Below are 25,572 nucleotides of genomic sequence, written 5' to 3' on the forward strand. Positions count from 1 at the left end.
TGATTCTATGATTCTATGTGTGGAGCCACCAAGACCAGGAAGAAGGATAGAATCTCTCAGCATTTACTAATATGCAGGTAGAGCTACATTGGTCCACAGAAACACAGAAGACCATCTCTCTGAGGAGAACCCCTCCTTTTCCTACAGGAAGTTGCCATTGTAACAGATGTGTGATATGTGAGCTTTGCTTGCCAGTACCAAAAGCATCTGCCTGGGCCCAGCTATTGCTTGCAGAAAGTATCATGTTCTTGTTAAAGGTCAGTGATACTAGAGGACAACTGGTGTGTCCAGCCCGCTCCTTGCTTCTTCCTCTCTCTACACAGTCTCTCCTGCTCCTGAAAGCCTGGCAGGGTATTCAGGGTGATTTGACCACCGTTTTGGGCCTCTTGCCCCCTTTCTCTGTGAGGCAGGGAAACATTCATTGCTAGTCTCCCCAGCTTTCAGCAAGACTAGTAAACTCAATGGCATGAGGACAAAGGCCAGGGCACTGGCATGTGATCACTCTTGCTGTTTGCTGGCACCTTCCCTTGAATAATTTTGGCCTTGGCAAACTGCTATCACCTTCTATGGGTTTCTAGTCTGGCCACCCCAGCTCTGCAGAACAGCTGATGTTGGGTGCAACAAGTTTAGTAAAGAGATCACAAAGCAAATGTGTCAGTTTAAAAGAATAAAAAAAATTCTCTTCTATTCCTCAAGGTTTTTTTAATGAGTGATTTTTTTCTTTCTTTCTAAATACTAGATGATAAGAATGTTCTCTGCTGTGCTGCCATTACTGCACTTTATCCAGAGTCTCTGAAACAGGACACAGAAGACAGACTCTCCCATTCTTCCTTTCACTGGATGACAAAGTCACATGCTTTTTTGCTTGTTTCTTCTCTGTGGATACAGGCATGCATGGATGCCTTTTGTATAGCAATCCAGCTTCAGCAGGATAGACAAAGAAGTCACCTGCCTGCAAAAAGGTGATTAGGGCACTCTCTCAGAAGGCAATTACAGCTACTGGAACACTTCAGCAAAACAGACTGTTTTAGGAGCTGAATTGTCAGAATGTCATGCTTTTGATCTATGCAGAAAGCAGTAAAACACAGCTAAGATAAACAATCTAAGCAAAGAAGACAAACCTTTTCTTGGGATGCGGGAAGGAAAATAAGAATCTGGTCCTGGAGGACCCATCTCGCCAGGCTCCCCCTATTAACAGAAGTTGAAGTATCACATCTAAGCACATATTCTAGAGAATTTCTTTTAAAATGGAAAGGTATGAACATGAAACATAAAGAAACAGGCTTTCAAAGGATGTAACGTGACATTTAAGAAACCTTAGAGATTTCAAGTTAACAAAGCACATAACCGTCCTACTATGACAACAAAGACAATTGCTGCTACGTGACAGAATAGAAGAGAAAGCAAAATGACATCTGGTTTATTGCTTCAGGCAAATGAAGATAAAGCAGTACCTTGCTTCCCCTAGGACCAAAGCCACCAGGTGGACCATCAAATCCTGGAAAACCCTGTAACACACATTAAAATGGTTCATTTTATCAGAGAGAGACTAAAACTATTTTGACTGTAGAAGCTGGCTTCCTCCGATCTCAGTGTGAAAACTATGCAGCATAGCTGAGCAGACTGTCTCCCTGGGTATAGTAATTCGGGTAACACCATTAAGACCCTTTGAGTTTTGATGTTCCATTCTTGGACCAATCCTAACTCTTGACAAAGGCCAGAGGGACCTGCTGTGCCACAGGCTCTGTCGCCCCTGGCAGCAGTGCAGATGCTGTTCCATGGATGCTACAGGATGGAGGAGGAGAAAGGGAACCCTCAGTGCCAGCTGACCCCGACACACATGGGCCAGGTAGCCAGAACACACCAGCCTGCTGCAAGAAGACTAAACAAGTTGCAATCATTACCAGTGGACATATTTTCACTGGAATGTAAACAGTGAGCAGTGAAATAGCACTGAAGTGCACAGGTCCTTTTTGCACTTTTCAGTGTGACTGGGGATTGTTTGGCTAAAGAAGGTTCCCTGACTGAATGAGAACCTAGGACCAAGCCTGAAGAGACCTTCACCAAACTCTCCCACTAGGGGCATGCCATTAAAAATTTTCCATCCCTACCCCAGAAAATTTTATAATATTTAAGGTCCTGCCCACTCCATTCTTTTAAAAGGTTTGAATTCCAAATCACATGGATTAAAACACATATGTTAAAAAAATAGGGTACACCTTATCACATGAGAATGTGTTTCAGCTGATGGGGTGAATAGGGAAGAGTGCAGGTTTCAGAGATGCTAACACAGGTGAGGTGATCTCTTCTGTGTGCTTTATTCATCTCTTTGACAACTTTTGTTCTCTACAGAAAATGTTCATATGAACTCCGGAAAAAGACTGGTGTTAAGATAAAACAGTGGCCAGATCAACAACTGATATGAATTAACATGCTTTTGCTGGAGCCAGTAGTTTTGTATAATTCACATTTATGATTAGATTATTAGTCAGCTTTTTCAAAATTCAGCATCTCCCTCGTTCCACAGTGGGTACAACTCTTATATAGAACTTGAATGTTAATAATGAGCTCTGTAAAATCACCTTTGAAGTGTTTTTGAAGCACTACAACAGCTCTCAGCAAGCTGCCACAAACTGGACCACACGTTTCAGAGAGCTTTCCAATGGCAACTGTACATCATACCATTCCAAAAGCAGCCTCTTGAGTATCAGGTGTAAAATCTCTTTGCACTAGGTGGAGCTGGTGATCTAAAAGTGAAGCCAGCAGCTTCCTAACTGCGACTTCATCTGTGTGCTGGCAGGACTGAACCATCCTTCTTTCTTTCCTAAGAATCAAATAACTCAAAAATCAACAAAAAGGAGGTTGCTGTGAATAGCATACTGAGTAGGGTGTTCCTTCTCACATACACACTATACAGTGATATTCCACCTAAACCAATGTACTTTTTTCTAAAATGGTTGCCAAGATTCACCCTCAATAAGGGGCAGCCACTGACCACGTCTGACTGGAGCATGAACCTATCATAAGGTCAACCAGTGGGCTTCAGTGGGTTTTGCATCAACCTCTCCATGTATGTATTACTAATAGCAAATTCCCTTCCACACCTCCAGGTTTTGCCATGGGACTGAACAGCTATGCAAATGTTATTTTTTCAGATTTCACGTACTTTCATATCCCATGTGTTTCATGTTATTATTGTTATGCCTTGATGGCAGGACAAATCCTTAAACAACTAAAGATGGCAAAACATGGAAAAGTCATGCATCCCACAGCTATTTACTTCATGGAAGGGATTTCTCATGCTGACTAAAGAAGCCTTTTTCTGAGACCAAACAGAAAGTCTGAGCTCCTCTCTGTCTCACAGAATGCTATTTCAAATATTTGGGTGCGTTTCTATGGAGACAGAGATTTAACTGGTATATTTATCAGTTTCCATCTCTTCTTCTTTTGTGATATCCAAGATAACTATATCAACCAAATCTGCAGAAAGCTATTAAAAAACTAAATTTCTGCTTGTAGCAAGAAAGTTATAGAAATCATGTTCACAGTAATGAGAACAAAGAAAATGACACCTCTCCTTAGTGCTGTTAAAAGATGCTCATGGATTAAGCAAAACCAGACTTTAATTATAGGGTGCACTTTTTTTTTCTCGCTGATGAGAAAAATAACTGATGCAAAATTACAACGATGAATGAATCTGGCCAATATTTGTTAGACTACAGCTAGTGTAATTACATGCAGAATTTGTCCTCTACAGTTTACTTTTCAGACAGATTGTCTACATATGCATTGGAAACAACAGTCTTGTATGAAATACTTACTCTTTCTCCACTGAGTCCTGGAAAACCATTGATGCCAGGCAGTCCCTATGAAGGCAAAAAAAAATCAGACACATAAAGTGACATCCTAACATTCTCATGGCTAAGAATCATTATTATTTCTTAGATAAAATACATCTGACACCTTGAAACTCTAACACTAACAGTCACAGTTCAGCTATGTTTCCAATGAGATTTTTGTATGTTGCAAACAGAACAGGTCTGAAATCTAACCTGGTATTTTTTTTTTCTATCTTAATCAATACATTGTAAATTGACCATGAAGATTTCAAAGATGACCAATTTTTGTAAAATGTATGCTAAGTACTGTTCTCACTCTGTTTAACCACTTCAGAAACACTACCCCAAAACAAGCATTTATAGCTGCTGTAAGGTAGAATTTAAATTAGGTTTTGTTTCACAGGGTGACAAGTAAGTGGAGTCAAACTCATGCCTGCTAACCATGGCTGAAGACAGCTCAGATGGAAACAGTGAAATACAGCCTGTGCTGAGGACAAGGACAGTAGCTGTGGCTAGTGAACACAGGGCTTCCCACTGATTGCACAGGCATTCCTTTGAGTCCCGTGGGGCCTTCCTCCCACTACCATTTCAAAATGGCCTTTTTGCTCTTCTGCATCAGGTAGTTCTGTGGTGGTCAAACCTGGTGGGGTGAAGAACTGTAATTTCTATCATTTGTTAATCCATGTTTTGTTCCAGAAGGCAAACTGTCAGCTTGAATTTGAACGTTCATGTGGGTGAATTTTAATACTCACCCTTTGTCCTGGGAAGCCTATTACTCCTTCTTCACCTTTTTCAGGAGCAAAGAGAAGTATACCCTAGGAAACATTGCAAGTCAGTTCAACATATTTCTTCATTAAGTGCAAAAAAATGGCAATGCTGTTTTATGGAAGCTAAACAGGAAGAAAGCATCACTGTAACACATGGAGGATCTAATAATAGCTGCATGTGAAAGAACTGTTGTCCTTAAAATTAAGTGTAACATGCTTGCTTTGTTACAATAGCAGGAGAAGGCCATTAGGGAAAAGACAGTGCTTCCCTCCTATCATCTCCTTTATTTCTTCTGTAGCTGCAATTCTGAAGAAGAGCCAAAGTAATTATGCAGCTATACAACCAATTAAGCAACTTAGCTTATGCCCAAACTGTAGCTTCAGAGAGCTATTTGGCAAACATAGGCATACTGCTATCCATTCGACTGTCCAAAACACAAAATGAAAAAAAAAAGGAGGGGAGAAGCACATATCACCTTTTGCTACATCAGCATATAATCTACAAATTTCCTAATGAGCAAAAAAGACCCTACATGTGTAAAATATGACCAGTAGATGAAAAACTCGCTAGCAATTGTACACAGAGGGCATCAGGGCTCACACTGTGACCTTCTCCCATAACCTCGTGGAGCTGCTGACCAGACCATCTGAGAAAATAAAGCTACGTAAAATGCTCAGCGAGGCATCCCTGATTGGTAAAGACTGTATTTTAAACCGCTCTGGGAAGTCAAAAGGAACCACTCAATGGCAAAGCTATTTATTCAGTCTAGAGGTTGCCTGTGAGTTATAACTAAACCATGTTCAGTCAAGCCTGGTTGGCACCTCTGCACGATACAGCAACATATGAGATTACTGCCCACTTACTCAACAGATCTAAAGACTCAAGAGAACAAAATTCTGTATGTATTGGAGAATAGACTAAAAAGAATTAAAAAATATTCCATGTATTCTTAATTATTGAAATCTAGTGAGACTTTAAGATATGGATCAGAAGAGGAAGTAGAGATTTATTAATATTTAAAACTAAATTGAAGATGTGTGAGGGAAATCTTATTTTGATCCACCAGTAAGAGAACAACTGATTGTGCTGTGGAGTTATTATACATCAAATTGTTCAGTTTTTCTAAAGCATTAAACTGGTGTCTCTGCTTTAACATATTGATACTGCTCCATATTTATATTGCTTCATATCTGTATTGCATCACTTCAATGAAGAGTGCACCAGTATTAACTCCAGTATTTTTATTTATCTTCATTCTTTTCCACTTGACTTACTGGAATTCCAGGTTCCCCTTTTGGTCCAGGATCTCCTCTTTCACCCTAAAAATAAAGAAAAAACATTCAGATAAGTTGGCCATTCCCGTTTACATTTCAGTAACTTAAATACAACACAAAATGCCAAATATTTATTGAGAGAAAAAACACTGTTTTTTTGCTGTTCTTTATTCATATACTAGTCATATGAAATGCATGTTTTCATGAGAAGTTTTTGAAGTTGCTTGTTAAAAAAATATTTTAAAATTTTTCTGGAAAGGTGTCTAGGAGCGTGAATGCCTGGCTGTTTCAAGGCATATTCATAAGATGTCTGGGTGGTGAGTGCCTAAGTACTGATTGTGAATAAATGCATACTCCCATTTTTACCTACTGATCATCTACGAAGTATTTGATCAAGAGCTCCTCTTAGCATGAGATAAATCATAGCCTAAAGTCTATTTACCATACTGATTACATCTCCATTGAATATAACAGCTTTCCAGGTGAGTAGCTCACGCGCAGACACCTCTGCTTAGTTATGGAAATCCCAACATGTATGTAATTTAATGCAGACTGCAGAGTGTTAAAAGCATTTTTAGATCTTTCAGTATCATACCAATTTACTCATCTTACTGAAGAAATTGCATGAGCCACAAAAACTTTCTAACTTCAAATCTGGGAAGAAAAATTACTGATCTGGAGGTTGGCGTCTGATACAGACTATACACATATGGGGTACGAGTATCTCTGCTCCCAGTAAGAAGAAACAAATGAGAATAAACTGCATCTACCTGTTGAGGGTTTCTCCAATACATGTGAACAAGCTTTAATGCTGAGTATACAAAAATCTGCACCACATAGGTAAGTTATAAAAACAAACACAGTAATGATTTCTCAGCAGGTATTTCTGCTTGTAAAATCAGATGTGAGTGATAGCCAATAGTTGGATACTTAAACAAAAAGAACAAGTTTGCCTAAGGCACCTCTAGATGTGAGAAGTACTTTCTGAATTACTTTAGCCACCATAGTTTCAATAAATACTTTATGATCCAAGTTGTGGAAAAGTAGCAGATTTCTCTTTTGATACACTAAAGTCTTCGAAGTTCTATATGTAAAAACACATGTACAATATTTTAGCTTCGGTACTGCAGTGCTCTTAGTTTTTTGTTTATTTCATCAAAATACTCTCTAGTTACCTTATGTTTGTCAGAGGGGACACCCATCAGTTCTCTTGTAGGAAGCCCAGGTGGACCTGGAGGACCTGGGGGGCCCTGCAGGAAAAGCATAAAGGCACATGGTTATAATCCCTTGTCAAGCTGCTGATCAGCACAGGGTCACGAAACTGCAAAAAAAGGGGCAATACAGATTTTCCCCTGCTAGGACTATGGTCTAAACCATATACAACCTACCAAATACACTGATGGCGAGATAAATTTATTTTGTGTTGGGTTAATAGGTAGCAATACTTGCTTTTGCCCTGTATGTTTCCAGAATAATGGTAAAGATTATCACTTTCTATAAAGTGGCTTGGCTTTATAAATTTCAGAAGTGATACCTCTGTGTCAGTGTAAATAAAGGCACAGATAGACTTAGACATGTAGAAGTTGATTCAGCTATGACATTCCTTAAGGATACTATCAAAGCTATGCTTCATTTTTTCTATTATAATTACATAATGCAATTGCAAATCTAAAATAGGTTCCTTTATAAATAGAAGGTAAGATCAACCTGTCCTTTAGGAGTGATATTAATTCATTAGTTTTCCTTTACCTGTTCACCTTTTTCTCCATAGAAGCCAAGGCCCCTGTTGCCCTGCAAAAACAACAGGTCAAAATTTACCAACTGTACAACTCAGTTTTGGAACCTAAAATTAAAATTTAAACATGCACAAAGATCTTTTCACGCTTACAAGTCTGTAGGACACCACTGAAGAAATGCAATCAAATAATAGTCTAGGTTTACCTCAAAGTATTTTTATAGATTTAGAAGTATTTTTATAGACCTAAACTTTCAGAAAGACAACTCTTCTTACAACTGACTTTGAGTCATCCACCGAGCAACATTGTAAAAAGATCAAGCATTGCTTTTGCAAGATTTTTAATAGTATTGAATGCTAAATAAAAAAACCTAAGTGGGTTGGAACATGAACTCATGTATTTTTCCACAGAGATATAATTGAATATTGTAAAGACTGCAAGGATTCTCTGTTCATGGGAAGAAACTGTGACTACAGTAGCGAAATTAAATCTGGCTCTAGAACTGGTTTAATCTCTTCAGGGTAGGTGATCCCAGTGTAAGATTAACTTCTCACGGTATGCAGACAAAATAGGAGTCTTTGGTGCAGCCTGTGGTTCTTTATTTTACTGCCTTCAAGTGGGTCTTGGATTATCTCAGCAACACAAAATCAACATTAACTACTTTGACAGAAAGACTTACCTGTGGTCCTGGTGGTCCTGGGGGCCCTGGTCGTCCCTGGGGAAACACAATAGGGGAGAGCAAGTTACTTGTTGCTTTCTAATCAATGCCTGCAGGTGGTTAGTTATTTTCTGTCTGAAACATAAGTATATATTTAGTAGGCAGTGTATTCCTCAACATTCCATGTGTTATCTTCACTATATTTGCTGTATTTACTGTTCTGAAAAATACTGTCCTAAATCACATTATAATCTTTCTGAACAGAATAACATTTCCCCAGCTTAGACCAAGCGAAAACTTGTTTTTATATCAAGTACTAAGAACTTGTGCTTTTGGATCCTGACTTTTAAGGACAGTAACATTTTAAGGTCATTAAAGTTAAGCACATCTTTAAGTGCTTCACCAGACTGGTGTCTTGGTACTGCATCAGTCTGTAAAGGGCGTTGAACTACCATATGCATGTCAGATTACCTATCTGGGATTGTACAGAATGAAACCAAAGGAAGATGGTGGAAACTAAACTGAAGCAGGAAATAAATCTGCCAGAGGTTTATAAGCAGTAGGAAAGACGTTAACTGGTGAGACACGCCTTGCTTTGGTCAGCTATGTTAGTTAACAGGCTCCAAAAGGCTCTACACATTAAAAACTCTGTCAAAAGTGGGAAAGGTGGGGTGAATAAGAAGCATGAGCTGTTCAGAGAAGATGGTGAATGAGTGACATAGAGAAGAGAGAAGGCTGCAGATGGAATTGTCCATCTACTGAGCCCCGAGGGGATTGTTAGCTGCATTATGCAAAATCAAGCCCAACCTGCAAGGAAAAGATAGTTACATTCAGGTGAGATCTGAACTTGTTAGGCATCTCTGTCTTGCTGTGTAGCTTTGTGTGCATGAACACTGGACTTGTTCTGAGAAAACTGCTTTTGAATCAGTTTTGGTTAGTCGAGTGGTTTGTGAGCCATTGCCTAACGTACTGGGCAGATGCACTGCGCAGGGTATCGCTCTGCCTGGAGAGCTTGCAGAGACCTGGGGGAGCCATGCCTGCCTTCGTGCAGTACCCAGGACATAGAGATGAGGAATGATGCAAATTCAGACCTCCGAAATGCTCCCAGGACACTTCCACAAGGTGGGTCACAGCTTTAGATGCAGTAAGTATAGCTGGATGTATTTTATTCAGAAGAGGTGTTGCCAATATGGTAACCAGAGGGATGTAGTCATGGGGCTCAGAAAATGTACGGTTCATAGAACTCCTAACATCCAAGAGCGAGCACTGGAAATGTAAGTCATTGCAGGATGAGCTCCTGTGTGCAGCTCGTGAACTCTGTGGGTTTGCTCTAAACGAAGGGTGAATAAAGGACTGAAGAGATTTCCCATCAGGAGGACCAGAGGAGAAAGGCAAGGTGAGGTTTACTCCAGGTGATAAAACAGGCTACTTCAGGAAAGTAACTTTGGAAAGTTACTCTAGTAAGGCTTATCATGCTGTGGATTTAGTCCTAGATTTTTTTTTTTGAGGGGGATGTCCCTGAAAACAGCTGTGGAGGCTGTAAGAAGCCCTAAATTAATTTTTCCTCCCTAAAATCAGCAGTATAAAGCAGGTCCAAAGTTTTTGTCCAAAGTGAACTTTGACAAAACAAATGCTATGAAGTTGTCTCACAGGAAAATTAAAAGAGCTTAAAGAAAATGAAATATATTGAATTTTAACATCTGTTTCTCACACATAAAACTATTAACCAGGGAAATAAGACATGTAGAAAATGGTATCTGAAGAGAACACAATTTTCCCAAAGAACTACTTTCCAAAATCAACTAAATGTTGATTTTGGAAAAAAAATGACAGAAAAATTGTTTAAAAATAAAATCGCATTCTAAATACTATTCAATGTCTTGTGGAAAGTGTAGAGAGCTAATATACATATCATTTATGAGCAGAAAAGATAACAAATTCAAGTTCTGATATTTTTGATAACTCAGCATAGGGAGGTGTGGACTGGACAGTATTGAACAATGGTCTTCCAAGGAGGTTAAAGAAACACAATACCAATCAAAAGCCTTTGACAACACAGGGCAAAAGAAACTATACATCTTTCTGCAGTATCCCTATAGAATCAGTGTCTCTGTGCTTTTCAAAAGGTTTCACATCCACTGATGCCTGCTTGCTATTGCTAACCTAGGTTACAATCCAACATAATGGAACTTGTTGACACAATTCTTCTGTTAGGGTAATTTTCCAGAGAACATATTTTATATATACTTACTGGCCTTCCTCGCTCTCCTCTTGGACCAACAGGTCCTTGAATACCCAGCGTACCTGGAGGTCCCTTTCAGTAAAAAAAAAACAAAACACCAACCATCAATTAATTTTGTTCTGATATCAGTTACTTTTGACACTTTATCATATTGACTGTAATACTACTTACTGGAAAACCATTGAACCCTGGATCCCCAGGATCCCCCTAGAAAAAAAAAAAAAACAACAAACAAAGAAGTAAGAAATGCAATAAATACTACATAAAAAATGGAATAGAATCCTTTTCTCACTCATTAACTTTTTTTCTCACTCAAAACACTAATTATAGCATACAATGCTACACAAACCCTTACATACTGATGCATTCCATACAGACATTGAGATAACTGAATGTGGGCCACACAGATTTTGTACTTTCTGTATATAGTGTAGTTGCATGCAATACAGTAGGAAGGTACAAAGTTGGCTGGTAAAGTTAGGGATCCAAACTACAAGGCTGAAATATATAACAGACGACACTGAAATCCTTCTTGAAAAACCCTATCTAACCAGTGGCTTAATTAGGGCTATAACCTTAACTGAAATGTACAAGCTCATTTTTCATGAGTTGCATGGGAATTACTGAATCATTTTTATTCTCTTCTGAGTCACTAAAAGCATTTAGAACATACTGTTTTCAGTGACCACATATTTTAACTGCAGTACATGCTGAAATGTTTTTGGAAACTGGATCCAAAAATGTTCTAGTGCAAAGACCTTCCAATACCCATAAATAATGTGGTATTCAGTCCAAACACCTTCAATCATTTTGAGTAGCACGCTAACTATCTAGTTAATTTGAATTTGGTTAACAGAATAATTTCTGGAACCCAGTACTTTCTGATATGAACACAGGTGTCAGTATCCATCCTTGGCCACAACACACTTCAGCATTTCTTAAACATTACTTACTCATTCCTTAATCTTTCCTATTTACTAACAAGTGCAAATTTGAAGAGTTTCTAAAAGGAAAAGATGGTTCCATTAAAATACAGGCAGCTTACAAATATGTCAACAGAAAACCCTATTTTGGCACTCACTGCTGGCACAAAATACACATAAACTATGTCAGCAGATCACTTCTGTGCTGAGTACAGCTCAGATGTAGCTTTTGAATAGGTTTCAATTTATACTCTATCAGCATATATAATCCCTTATCTCTTTCTGATTCCTTCAATTATATGAGACTGTATATATGAGAAAAAGCTACAAGTGATTGCAAAACAAGTTTTAAGGATTAGACACAATAAAAACACCCATAGGAATACTTGAGGTTTCCTAAATAACTAAATAAAATACTGAAGCATATTTTACCCTAAGTCCTTCAAACTCCTGTATGAAAATTTTTCAGAAAGGATGTTAATGGTAATCATCCGATGGGCAAAACTATGGCAAAGGACGGATTTTGCCATGCGTTATACAAGATAGTAATTGAATAAAGAGGTTAATATTTGAACTATATCATGTATAGTGCCCTTGAAATCCACCTGTACACTGGAATTCCTTTCAAATTTTTTTCCCTTGGATATCAGATAGATTGCTGCAAACAGAGAAAGCAGAAGCTGCCCTCCAAAACCTTCACAGAATCAAAGACGGTCTCTTGGGATGTGCCCATCAGAGTATAAGAAAAATTCAGACTCCATCAGCTGCTTGAAAAACTGTACTGAGCATGAGCAACTCACAGGAGCTACAGACGTACCCTGTGTCGGCTTATGATCTCTGGTGCTATTATGTACGGCTCCCCCTTCTGGCCCTTTGGCCCTTGGACTCCCTGGAGGTAAGCAAAGGAAAACAAAATGTAAGCTTTCATATTATATATGTTAACACATAAACAGCTAAGAGTAATAAAAAATATCTGTTGGGTTTTTCATAAGTATAAATAAACATATCACTGTTTAGAGGTAGTGACTGTGCCTAGCTTTAGAAATTTATGGTTTAGAGAAGAAGTGCAAACCTTCACAGTACATAAAAGAATTTCTGATTCTGTAGGAGGAAACCCCCACTACCTGGGAGCAATATTATAGGGTAGCACCTCCTTAGCTAGAGCTGAGGTTGCAGCTTCTCAGGGCTGACACCTGCCCTGGTAAACCCAAAAGCCCCACTGCTCTCCTCAGCAGGATCCTATGTATCTCACCGTGGAAAGTCAATACCTTCTCCATGGGACAGGGAAGAAAAGGTTACTTTCATCAGGAATTTTGAGTTCAATATTATTTTATTGCTGTTGATTAAAGCTGAACAGGCTTCCCTGAAGTAATCTCTCTGCAAGAGCTATGTGACAGGTATAGCTCCGAGCAGACCTTCCGGCCCTGACTGCAATTTAATGGCTAAGCACTGTGCTGTGTGTCCATGGTAAGTCAGTGCTAATGCTCTGCTGGGCCAAAAGGGAGCTCCAATAAGAGATGTCCCATTTCCTTACAACACATGTGTGAATGAAACTCGCCTTAGCAATGTTCTTGGCTTCAGGTGCTCACTTACTGACAGCTACTTACAATGGTACCAGGGAAACCAGAGCGTCCGGGAGTTCCCAAGTCACCGGGGTCACCTGCTGTCCCATTACAGCCATCATGACCTGGTTTCCCCCTTGGTCCTGGCTGCCCTGGATGACCCTGTTGAGGAAAAAAAAAAAAAAAGTGTTTATCTATCCATCTGTTTCTAGTTTTCCTTTTCCTGCAGTCACACAGTATTTAGATATTCTCACATTAAGCCTAAGTCTTGGATCCATGGGAAACTAAGATTTTCAAAGACAGAAACAGACAGTGCCTTTTTTTAATATAGCTGCAGCTTGAACCAGATGCCCCAGACAGCATGAAAAAATGAGTAGTGAAGGACCTTTCAGAGAGGGTAAGAAAGCTATGCTCAATGCAGGCTCTGTTAAGCTGAGAACTAAGCCAGATGAGGCTGCCGCACAGGGAGACACCAAAAACTGGGATTGTTAAGCATTTCAGTGCTTCAACTGAAAGAGTGGGAAGAAAGGTTCCTCACTGACTTTGAACAGCTTCCAAGCCAGGAAAAAAGTCAGCGATGCTGTTGGAGGTAGGTTGAGTGTCATGATGAGAATGTGAGTATCGAAGCAAACAGCAGGGCTCAAAGGTAGGGAGCCAGGGGCACTGAAGAACTGCTTCTAAAAAGTTACTCCTCTCTCAAATTGGATTTCCATTGCTGTACCTACATTCATCTCAATTGCTGTTGTTTCTGGTTTTACACTGAGGCCAATGAGAAGCAAATTCTCTCTTGAGCAGCTTTCTTCCAAGGGGCTCAGTCAGAAAAAACAGAAACTAACATAAAATATTTCTTCCTTCTCCTTTATCTATAGCAAGAGTTTTCTCTTTGATCTGCTCCATTGTTTAGAAAAAAACCCCAGAAATCTGTCCATATATTCACCTATCTCCATCACATTGCTCCTCACCCTAGAAGAGATTCTGTCTTGACACTTTTTTTTTCTAGTTCCCCAACCCCACATCCTAACACTGTGCCATTACAGTTGGTTCATGTGCCTATTTACCCACCTTCCCATGGGCTTTATAGGGGAGTGATTTGCTCTCCTTCACAGGATGTTACAGTGCTTAGAAAAAACTCAGCAAGATGCAGTGAGATGAACAAGATCCTTGGCTCAGGAGTATAAATAGAAATGGGAAAGATAGTTCTTCTGTTCCTTTCGGAGCAAGAAGGAGGAAGATGAGGAAGACTGTGAAAGAGAAATCCCTGTAACTTGATAGGGAGATCTTCTGGAAACAAAAAAGGGTGAAAGCAGAGTGGATGCGGATGCGTGGGCTGCAAAGCGGGGCCCTGGTGTCAGGGAGCACTATAAAGGAAACCCAAGCCTGGGAACTCTGTCCAGGGATTCCAGTGACTCAGATTTCTTTGTTATTTTATGACACAAGATGTAAAGAAGTGTAAGCTGGGAAAATACTGTGCTGTGAACTTTACCCAGTTTTCCTCTTTGAGTGTTTCAGTTTCTTGGACCTGGTCAATTTGTTCAAAGTTTGAGACTGTTTAGGGCTCAGTAAGTTTTTTAAGACTAGCCATGTGAGCTATAGAGCAAATTAACAATGGTTAGTATTCTTAAAATCATTGGTGTTTCTACGTGCTTTGCAAATCTTGAAATAATTAAGGAACGACCAACTCGTGTCCTTCATTCACGAGCTTAAAAGATGTGAAGTACTTATGTCACAGGTCTTTTCTACAAAAGAACATACTTAGCTGGGTAACCTCCAAAGGCACAGGAAATTTCTATACTTTCGTGTCCCTTTTACAAGGGGATTTATCTATAGGACAAAGCAAATGGACCTTTAATTATCTGAGGGAATGAGAGGAAGCACAGATTATAATTTCTTGTGTATCCGCAGTTCTACTCACTTCAGCAAATGCCCTTAACTGAAAAGTGTGTACATGGCTGATGTAGAATTTAACCCAGACATTTTAATTAAAGTACAAAGGCTTTAAACTAGCCTGCAATATTTGCAGTTGGTGATTTCTTAAAGATGAAGTAACCCGCTACTTACAGGAATGCCATCTGCCCCGGGGAATCCAGTGACTCCTCTTTGTCCCTGGAGTGAAACAGCACAATTAAAATGAAGTTCTGCCCAACATTTTGCTTATTAGCTAAAACATTTGATATTCAAAAGTTACCACTTCTCCTTTGGGTCCAGTTATTCCTGGATATCCTCTTTCACCTTTGTGACCTTTAGGACCTTGCACTCCTGGGATTCCCATCAATCCTGGTGGTCCAGTGAACCCTTGTGATCCAAGGAGTCCTGGCTGGCCCTGATAAAAATAATAAAACAGCATTTATATAGGAACAGTCGTGATGCATGAAGCCGGACTCGTTATAACTGCAACAATGGAGTCAATCTCTCAAAGAGAAAATAAACACAGAATCTCTTTCCATTCCAGTAGGCCAGGCTCTTTGATGAATGTCATCTGGAAACACAGTGCAGTGAAACTCCAGCAGCAGTCACCACATTGTGATGTGGTCACAAAATTGACACATGGATATTAGCACTCAAATCAACATTCACTACTTGAATATTCACGGCTATTCTCCAGAAATATAACCAATTACACTCCAACCAGCTAAAATATGCTTAACTGTGAAATCTGCTTAGTGGCTGTATTTATTACAAGTGGAGTCTGATATTTAATGGCAGGAATTTCTGCCTCTTTAGGGATGATATTTCTATTCAGCAGTGGAGCCTGAAAATGATGAGACATGCACTCATCCACGTAGGTTGAGGAGTTGCACACAGGGCTCCCTTGTCATTTCCCCTTCCAGTGCTGGTTCTGCTCTTCAGGCTACTTCAAACATTGTTTAAAAATAATCTCTGTTGACTGCCAGCATCACAAGGCTCAAAAGGGGAAAAAACAATTTTGAAATGACACAATGGTAGTTTAAGTAATGGGTTGTGGCAGAATGTCTGAGATCTGTGAACTGAAGTATTTGAATGTTGTTCCAGACGTAGGATCACTGAAGGCACGTATGTTTTGCATGCTCTGCAGTACTCACTGCACTAATGACATTAAGAGTAAGTTGTCAAAATCTTTTCTGGAGAAATATGCTTTAAATAGGGCAAAGCACCATTTAACAAGACATTCAAATTAAGTCAAATCTAATGAAAGATTTTTAAAATGCAATTAGATTTTTTTCATATAGCAGCTGCAACAGCATCAGTATCTCACAAAGGAAGAATTACAGCAAAAGATGAACAAACACACTGTATTTATAAAAATGAGCTGATAAAAAAATAACACCATGTTTTAGTATAAAGTTTACAGTCTTTTTTACAGTCTTGCCCATGCCTGCAAAGAAAGAGCTAGAAGATGAACGCAAACCCTGTCCACGAAGGCTGAGTTCAACTTCATTTAATTTCATTGAGGTGGGAAGAGGGGTGTGGTGACTAGAAGAAATGAACCTGAAGATATCCTAATTTCCTTGTATTAGGAAGTTGTAGCAAAGATACTGAACCATGTCTTACTGATACTAGGAAAAAATTACGTTATTCTCATAATGAAGGATAGGCCCATTTGTGATACACTTTCAAAACTTCACAGTCAATCACTATCGATAATTAACATCCACCTATGCTATAGTTGCCTCCATTCCACATACCCCAAACTAAACACTATGACTGAAACATAACTTACGTGTAGTTTTAAAAACAAATCAATTTTCCACAGTGCTTTCATAGGAAATTAACACAACATTTGGAGAAAAATTTCATATTCTAAATCTTATTATATGATATCAAATGAGCCCATACTAAGAAGATGAAAAAATAGCCAAACAAAATACAGAACTCAGTGCAAGTTTTTTCCTTGGAAGAAGACTCAGAATATGCCAGTATGAAGGCAGAATTACATGGAGTTCCTTGGAACAAGACAGCAGGATGGATCTTGTACTGTACTAGTCTTTTGCTACACTGTTATGATTAATTTGACAAGACTGATGGTTTAGGAGCATTGCCGAAGGACACCATGAATTTAAGTGTTTGAGCTGTCACTGTGAAAGAGAATTTGTTCCGCTTACACCCAAGCCCAACTTTATACAGCATCCCTTCTTTGAAACCAAGCCTGCTCATGTGGATTATTAGGTGCTGGGAGGCCTATGTCTTTTCAGGTGAACAAACTGAGAAGGAACAAAGATTATAGGAATACATCTAAAACATAATATAACTCGTGTTGGCAGGAGGCATATGTGTTTGAACAAGTAGCTGCTCATTTCCTTATGCCAGCCACAGCTGGCTATTACAGGTGCATCTATCTCCACAGCAGCAGTAGTTTTTATTTTTATTTTTTTTTCAAACCAGTGAATCTCTAAAAGTTATTCAATGGAGGTGCAGATCCTTGACTAAAGAGATTCATAGCACACATAATTTCTTAGTTGCCTGACCCATAAGGAAAGATGCTGATTTGAAGCACTAGGTTAATGATTTAAATTTTAACCAGTATTTATCAGTGTGAATTCTGAGACTGGGAAAAAGAATTTCTTTCTGCTGTCACATTTTCTCAACTTTTCTTACCTACTATGGTTCAAAATTGAAGTATATAGGAAGAGTATATAGAGTAAAGAGAGCATATGAGCACATTGCATGAAACTGCTTTTTAAGGGAAATAACAGACATTTCATTATTTAAAGAAACGGAGTCTGTATTCTATATTGGTTTTGGATATTTTTGTAGAGCAGTATCAATTCTTATGCAAATACCAATATAAAATTTTTTTTACTATATTTTTTTACTATATTATTTTACTATAAAGCCTTAAAACTTCAGTAAATGCTTAAGGTACTTTGTTCTTCTTTATACACCCAAATCTAGAAAGGAACTTTTAAAAAGGTTAAAAAAGGACGGAAACATATCTCATACATCTGCAAAGAACACAGACATTCAAAGGGAGTTATACAGGTTTAAGTTGTCTCCAGTTGCATTTTAATTTTGAGAGGTCCTTAAAAAAATTTCAGTTGCTTCTTCAAAGCAAGGAATAGATGGATTCTGTACACTGGAAATGCCACTTCATTTTTTGGAGTACATGAAAGACAAAAGAAATCAAATAAATTCCAAAAACCACTCATCCACCTGAGATACGCAAACCATCTCTTTAGCGCCCATCTACACCTCTTTTGTGGGCAGTTGTCCGGAGGCAGAAGGCACTTCTGTAATCTCCAATAAAATGCTGGTTATGTTCAGAATTGTCAAATCTGTGCCTGGCTTTCTGCAGGGAACGTGCAGGGCTGTACACTTCAACAGTGATATTCCATGGGACACCGTTATCTCTGTAACTCCTACACCAGATACCACTCTCCCACTTCACTTTCCTATCTGGTGCGGAGGAAAAAGTAAACAGGAATGGAAATCAAGGAAGAGGGCTGGGCACCAGTGCTCCTTCCCCATGTTTTCCTGGTAATTATTTGATTATTTGTTTGTTGAGGAATGGGGGCTATTTAATATTATTTGCAATAAAGACAAGTGAATTGATCCTTATAGGGCCAGTCTAGTATGAGGCTAGAGTCAGAGCTGGGGTAGTACTTAATATCATGACCATGTTTGTGTAATTCTTCAGACAATTAGTACCTTGGCTTGTTAACTGAAATAACTTTGTTAACCTTCGTTAACTCAGGCTTGTCAGCTTTTATTCCGCTTTCATGTTAGATCTTTTGTTGAACAAGTATGTCTCCTTTCCATTAGCAAGTGACCTAAGAACATTCTCTCTTTGGTAAAGGTCACTGAGGAGATTTAAGCAAAGACAGTCAATTTGAAAGGTTCAGTCAAATAAAGCATGACTCAATTATTAGAGTCCTGAATACCCCTGTGTAACACATACCACACATGGTACTGTTCAGCCTGTGCTCCTGGAGGATCAGAAATCCTAGAAAATTCTCCAAAGCTGTGAAATTGTGCCTGGATTACATTTCCAGGTCTTAAAAAAAACCAAAAACAACCAAAAAAGGGAAAGCTTAGGGAAACATACTATCCCTGTAATGTTTTAGACAACTCATAAAGTACTTTCTCTACTGCTCCCTTTCTGTAAATGATAAAACATTGCAGGAATGTGCTCTGGCCCATAGTGCTCTCCAGCAGAAGGCCTCTCATTTTGCTGGGGTGAACTGGACCTCTTCCTGAATGCAGAGCACGGCACTATTACCCCACGTCACCCATCACCGGATTTACAGGCCTGTGTTAAGAGGCTCACTGAAGTGTGTGTGGAATGCTATGGCCAGCACCTCCAAGGGAGTGCACAAAAAGAAAAGGAAAACGTGGGCTGATGGAATATCTTGAAGACAATGAAGCAGTTTTTTCTTTGTTCTTGTACAAAACTTCTGTAACTGTTTAGTTGAATTACAAAGCCTCCAATGTCAGGACACACAATGTCAGTCCCTGCTTTGCTCTTCCTACGGTTTCAGCTGAGTGGAAGAGGTCTCACACAATTCACGTGGCCAGCCCATTTTGCACAAGTTATTTACAGAGAGGAGCAAAGGTCAGAAATTAGGAAGCCTGCAGGAAATCTTCCCAGAAAATATTTGCCATGTTATATATACATTATTGATTTTCCACTGATGCACATGTAAGAGTATGCTGTTGGGGTTGTGACCAGACTCAATAAACATACTTTGCAATTAAGTACCAATGGACTTAAGATCTTGATCAGACTTCTAAATTTGTACTGAATGTTCACGTTTTGCAGCTTGAACTTTAATTTCCAGTTCTTTTATGATCAGTCAGATGAAAGACATGTCATGTTGCAATACTTTCTTCCTTCTAATTTACTGCTAAATTTACAGTGTAGAAACAAAATTGGCAGAGGAAGGTGTGCTAATTTTGAGAATGACCAAATGTTTGATGTGCTACACAAATAAAGATACAATAAATGACAATACCTGCTCCAAAGGCTTTAAAACACAGGAACATCATCGTGAGTTGCTGAGAAATCCATCTCAGGGTGGAGATACAAAGAAAACTGTTTATTTGCAATAAAGAGGGGACAGAACCAGTTTCTACAGAGCTTCAAAGTCATTGAGCCCATTTCTCCACGTTTTATTACAGGATTCCATTTTGCAACTGCTTCTGGTATATGGAATGTGATGATTCAGTATTACCACATGAAAATGATTGTTGTAGGCCATCATTTATTTAACAGTGGATAAGAAGAAAGAAGGTTGATTCCCTGACATTTTAAAAAGGTCACTGTTGAAAGGACAAGTTCATTTCCTGTGGGAAGGGTGATCTGACCATGACAGACAAGTTGGAGCTGGGACTTTTTTGTAAGAGCACTCGGCCTGGAACAGTCTGTAAGAACAGATGGGGAAAGGATGTGACAGCAAGGACCCTGATGCACTCCTACGCAGCGAGATCAGCAAGCACAACAGAAAGCAACCCCCCAGGGAATAAAATAATTTATAAGGAAAATGAGAAGCTTCTCAGCTGATTGAAAGTGCTAATGCAGGCACAGAAGAAAGAAACAGAGAAGTTTTTAAATGTAACGCTGGCAAAATGTGTAGAATGGGGCGTAAATGTAGGGAATGTATGATTCTCTGTGGAAGTTTCCATGGAGGTAGGCATATTAAAGTGATCATTGAGCTCAAATAAGAATTGTAGAATTCTAGTGCTCCCACTCCCCCCAAAAAATATAAACTACAAGGAACAATGTTAAGAACCCTCCTGTGGCACACTGAGTCACACTGGCACAGGCATATCACCTGACATTTCTTCTGGAGCATAAACTCAGGAGTTTATGGATTAAACATATTAGAGGAGAACATGTAAGGGAAGGGTTCGGGATTCCAGCTCCATGCAGGGCACAGTGTGCCAGAAATACTTCAGCCAAGAGGTTGCACCACTTTGGGCTGAGAGGCAGAGAAAACCAGACCACACAAAGCACCCTGCTGCTGTGGCCCAACTAGTTTGACTCACTGGCTAGTTTTGGCAGCACCAGGTTGCCCAGCATGGACAGATCTCCAGAGGGCTTCAGAAACTGATAAGTACAACATCTACTGTAATGCAGGACACACTGGAACATTTTTACACCATACATCATTACATTGTACATTGATGATATAGTTTGAATGGTTCCATCTACTTTAGCAACTCAAAAACAAGCCTTGTTTTAGCAAGATTTAAACACTTTTGCAATTCCACCTAGGAAGAGTGGATAAAAACAAGCCATGGAATGGTAGGAAATACAAACACATAGGGTAAAACACAGCTAATGCTAGTCACTGGAGAGAAAGATTACCTGGGAGGAAAAGATCCTCAAGTCTGTGCAAGTTTTGTTGTTAAACATATGTAGCATGTTACTTTATTCCCATGTCTTCAGGACTGTATTAATGACTATTTTCTCAAAGACAGATGATCAATCTCAGTTTGCAGAGAGCATTCAGAAGCTCCTCACTAGATGGCACCAGCCATTGCTGCTGCACACAGCCCACACTAATGCAGGTACAGGTTTCCAGAGCATGGTACAACCTTTGGGAAATCTGATAAGAAGTTTGGGTCAGGTCAAACTGCACTTGTTTGGGCTGGGAAAGTGCACAAGAAATGGGATGGAATGCATCATGCAACTGAGCAGCACAGCCTGCTGAAGTGAAGATGTTCCATTGTTCAACCTTTATTTTGTGCAGTAGACAAATTCAGTCTTCTAAGATGAAAGAGAGCAATCTATTATCTTATTTCTCCATTGGATTTCTAATTTTACATTTAATGTCACAGGCCTGCATCTTCTCAAATTTATGTTCTGAATCTGTGTTTTTAGTGTAGGGCTGGCATTAACTTCTGCCACCACATGGTTACCAGAGTCAGAGGGGGATGGACCTCTGTTGTCTAACTAGAATGTTGATAAGCAAATGAAGAAACCTTTCTCATGTACCTTGAGTTGCGTGATATTTGATTCTTAAACACAGAGTAGCACTGAAAGAGTCAGCAGGCTTTAAAAAAAAGTACATAGCTAATGGTCATTTCTACTTTTAATTTCTCTTTTGCTACTTCAGAGGAGGTTATTTAGCTGAGTTTCACATTCCAGCACTTTTTCTCAGAGAACACTTTCCTTCTCATTTGTTAAAGAGCTTTTTTATTTACAAAAAAAAGTAAACAAAAAATTTACAAAATTCACTTTAAGTTAAAAATAACTAAAAAATGAGGCTAGTTCAGCCCAGTGGCATGGTAACAATCTGCTGCTCTTTCAACTACATTGTCTGGACAAGAGACATTTTCTCTCAGGACAGTGGTGACCAAACGACATTAACATTAATTCCAGAGCAGTGATTCAGCTTGCAGAAGGTTTTTTTTTTTTCATTAAGGAAGGAATAAACATTAAATCTTCATAAAAAAGAACTATGAAAGGATTCTCTTTAGCAGAAGCCACATCCCTTTTCTGCAGTCAGTAAATGGAATAATTTTGTACTGTTTTCTGTTCCCACGGTTTAATTTAATTTGTGATCTTCCAGAAAGTTGCTATGTCACCCAAGAAGATAAAACATGTGCAAAAGAAAATATATGCTGGAATGTAGGTCAAGAACTCAAAAGAACCAGTAATAGTTTCTTCATGTCACAAAATTCATAGGAGTACATGTCAGAAATGCTTTCTGGGCTTTGCAGAGCTTCTGTAGGGAGAACAATACTGGGACCACAGCAATGGTCTCTCAAAGAAAAACATTAGAAACAGCAAGTCTAGACAAAACCTCATAAGGCTTTCCATTCTAAATCTTCAAAAGGTTATTGCATAGAGGAAAGGAGAGGACGGAGGACAAGATGCGGGAAGGAAGCAGTGGGCAGAGGGAAACAGTGGTTTTGTTTGCACAGTGAGTAAGGGGATAGCTCTGAAAGTCCAAATCAGAATCTCTGCTGAAGTATGGCTCCCAGAAAAACTGGGAAATTCAGGATGGGAATCAACATATATATTAGCAAATATACCTCTCCAGTGAGCATGCTCCACTGAATTATGTGATAGGACTTGGAATGAACTTGAAAGGCACTGAATTTTTTTAAAAAGGATTTTACTTACTGAACAGATGTAGATATTTATCTATATGCAGTGTAGTTATCAAAAGGAGCCATCAGGTGCAGGTGATGTCTCATGGCATGATATATCCTAATGCAGATACTCAAACTAGGTCAAACAAATGCACCCTGAATGTTCCCATTTTTCTTAAATTTCTGTAAAAGGAGCGTGGTTCCCTAGCTCAAAAGCTGATCTCCACATCCCTGCTTTCTAAACTGTGCAGGAAGACAATACCCCATACTGCATGAAAAAGGAGCTGGATATAAATTTACTTAACTTGGCAGGCAGTATATGCCAGAACCATTGCTACTGGTGGTGCAAAACTAGGATTTTCTTGGAAGTTAGAAATGTTTCAGCATAAAACAGTCACCAGATGATAGTGCTGTGTGCTAAAAAGCATATCTATTTACTCCAAGTATATCATCTGGCCCCTACCTTGCTTTCTATTTGACTACTCAGATACACATTTCTTTTAGGCTGCCATGAGCCACATAAATACCAGCACCTCTATGTAGCTTCTTAGCTCAGTATCTATCTTTATTCTGGATGTAACAAAATTTCTGCCTACATTGGACTCTGCTGAAATTCTCATATGGGCTCTCTCAGGATGTAAGGGGATCAAGGGGAAACCTTCAGATTTCAGAAACCTGCAGAACTGGGGTGACCTGACACTGTGCAGCCTGGAGAGATGCTTTTGGTTAGCCTGAGAATGGAAGTGCAGTTTATGGAGCTACTCACTTTACGTTGGTTAAACTGAGAGTACGAAACTAAGACAACTATAAAATCAGAAAAAAACCCTACTTCAATGACACATAAATACTGTCCCTTTGACTTCCACTAATTCTGTCTTTAAGAAAGAGGTAACTAAAGTTAAATTTAGAGATATTTCTTTGGATGAACTCAAAGTTGAGATCATGAGCTGATGATGTTTTACAGAACACTAAAATGACATTGATTTATACTTGCCAAACATTCATTACTATGTAATTAATTGAAGCAGGTTGGTTTGATAGCGAACAAAAAATTCATCAGAGAGGAAAATCACCTTGCCAAATATGCTCTTATAACCGGACAAATGTCAAGCTGATGGGTGTGGAGAAGGAGCAGGAGGAAGCAGGGAACTCCCAGTTACTCTGTGACATCTGCTGTATCATGCTTATGTAAAAGGGCAGATTTTGTCATGGTACCTATTAAATATCTTGATTGAGCATTTGGAAGGATGGCAAATTCCTTACACGTTTCTAGCACCATGACTACATTTTCAGAACAAAAGAAAATTCTGTTCATTCAACGTGGGTTTTCACAGGATTAAAAAGCCAAAAACTTTCCATAGAACTGCACCATACAATGCAATGCAATTCTCCTATTCTGCTAGCATCTGCATAAAAATGATTTTTTCCCCCTTTCTATTCATTCAATTCATTTTATTACCATCACACTATTAAGATCAACTGCTTTCTGGGACTGTTTAAAAGCACAGTTCACACACACTGTTAAAAACTTGGATAACAGAGTCGGTTGGATGGCTGTAAGGTTGCTGCTTGGCTAGCTGGGCTCCTCAAGGCAGGACAACAACCAGCACCTGCTTGCGTTAGAACATTCAGTCATAGACCCCAGAGCCAATTTGCCAGCCCAATTGCTTTCAAATGGCTTTCAGTCGTGTGTGGGAGTGTTCTCAAGATCCCAAAATTCAGGAAGTTCAACACAGATGTTTTCTGTCAGTAGGCGTTGGAAGCACCAATAGTAACATCTGTTCACTTTTCCTATTTGTGAGAACATTTTTTTTCAGTCCAAAAACCACTCACTGTTGAAATTTCCAAATTGTGCAACTGGCCAAAATGTTAAGCTCATTAGGCTCCATGAGTTTAAGAGTATGTGAAAATTAAAACCCCTGCAGGAGTTCAGTCTATCGTATGCCAATTTTTCCATTCTGTGCTCCTCTACTGTTTAAAGAAAAGCATAACTATTTTTGTGGTGGGAACAGCTATCAAAACTGACTTGATCATGCAAATAGAAGTTACTACTGGATGTTTTAACCATCCAGTAGAAAGAATTTAATTCTCTTACAGAGGACTAAGTTGTGTACTGAGATACCCTTTCCACATGGGAGTCCAGAATACATGTTCTAGCAGAATGTACAAGGGACTTGGTGTAGACCCTCACAATCCAGTCAGGGGAATTTATAGTTTGGGATAGTCTCTGAGTTCCAGCAAGGCCAGATGATTGGCTCTGAACCACCAGGAAGGACAGGGGGCTTTAATGCAGATGTGTGCAGCAACATGAAGAGTCATTGTTGATGTAGAATAAGAGACATCTTTTTTTCTTCTAACACTTCTGGACAGATGCATCTCAAGAACAGTGGGGTGCTGTGATATCATCTGAATGGAGTTTGTACAGTTATTTTCTCTACATGATTTCCCAACCTTGATGTATCAATGCAGATGCTCTACTAGAAATTAAAAAAAAAAAAAAAAAAAAGAAACTGGGACTCTGCTGAAGCCTGATGTTGAGACAGCTTACGCTGAAGC

At 39.1% G+C, this 25,572-nt stretch overlaps 1 protein-coding gene across 1 annotated transcript in view; it reads right to left on the reverse strand.

The window, feature by feature from the left end:
- The window catches only part of COL4A2 (collagen type IV alpha 2 chain), a 126,600-nt gene that overhangs the window by 41,319 nt on the left and 59,709 nt on the right, over window positions 1-25,572 (reverse strand). The window contains exons 4-17 of the mRNA XM_027888680.1: window positions 15,188-15,322; window positions 15,061-15,105; window positions 13,048-13,164; window positions 12,258-12,329; window positions 10,689-10,724; window positions 10,527-10,589; window positions 8,297-8,332; window positions 7,631-7,672; window positions 7,057-7,131; window positions 5,882-5,926; window positions 4,592-4,654; window positions 3,822-3,866; window positions 1,455-1,508; window positions 1,122-1,188 (exon numbers count right to left, since the gene is read on the reverse strand). Of these exons, the coding sequence (XP_027744481.1) occupies window positions 1,122-1,188; window positions 1,455-1,508; window positions 3,822-3,866; window positions 4,592-4,654; window positions 5,882-5,926; window positions 7,057-7,131; window positions 7,631-7,672; window positions 8,297-8,332; window positions 10,527-10,589; window positions 10,689-10,724; window positions 12,258-12,329; window positions 13,048-13,164; window positions 15,061-15,105; window positions 15,188-15,322 (895 nt within the window). The remainder of the gene's footprint in view (window positions 1-1,121; window positions 1,189-1,454; window positions 1,509-3,821; window positions 3,867-4,591; window positions 4,655-5,881; window positions 5,927-7,056; window positions 7,132-7,630; window positions 7,673-8,296; window positions 8,333-10,526; window positions 10,590-10,688; window positions 10,725-12,257; window positions 12,330-13,047; window positions 13,165-15,060; window positions 15,106-15,187; window positions 15,323-25,572) is intronic.

Source organism: Empidonax traillii, unplaced genomic scaffold, assembly GCF_003031625.1.
Source record: "Empidonax traillii isolate 1590-97213 ecotype Southwest subspecies unplaced genomic scaffold, ASM303162v1 scaffold244:size1524873, whole genome shotgun sequence".
NCBI classification, from domain to species: domain Eukaryota; kingdom Metazoa; phylum Chordata; class Aves; order Passeriformes; family Tyrannidae; genus Empidonax; species Empidonax traillii.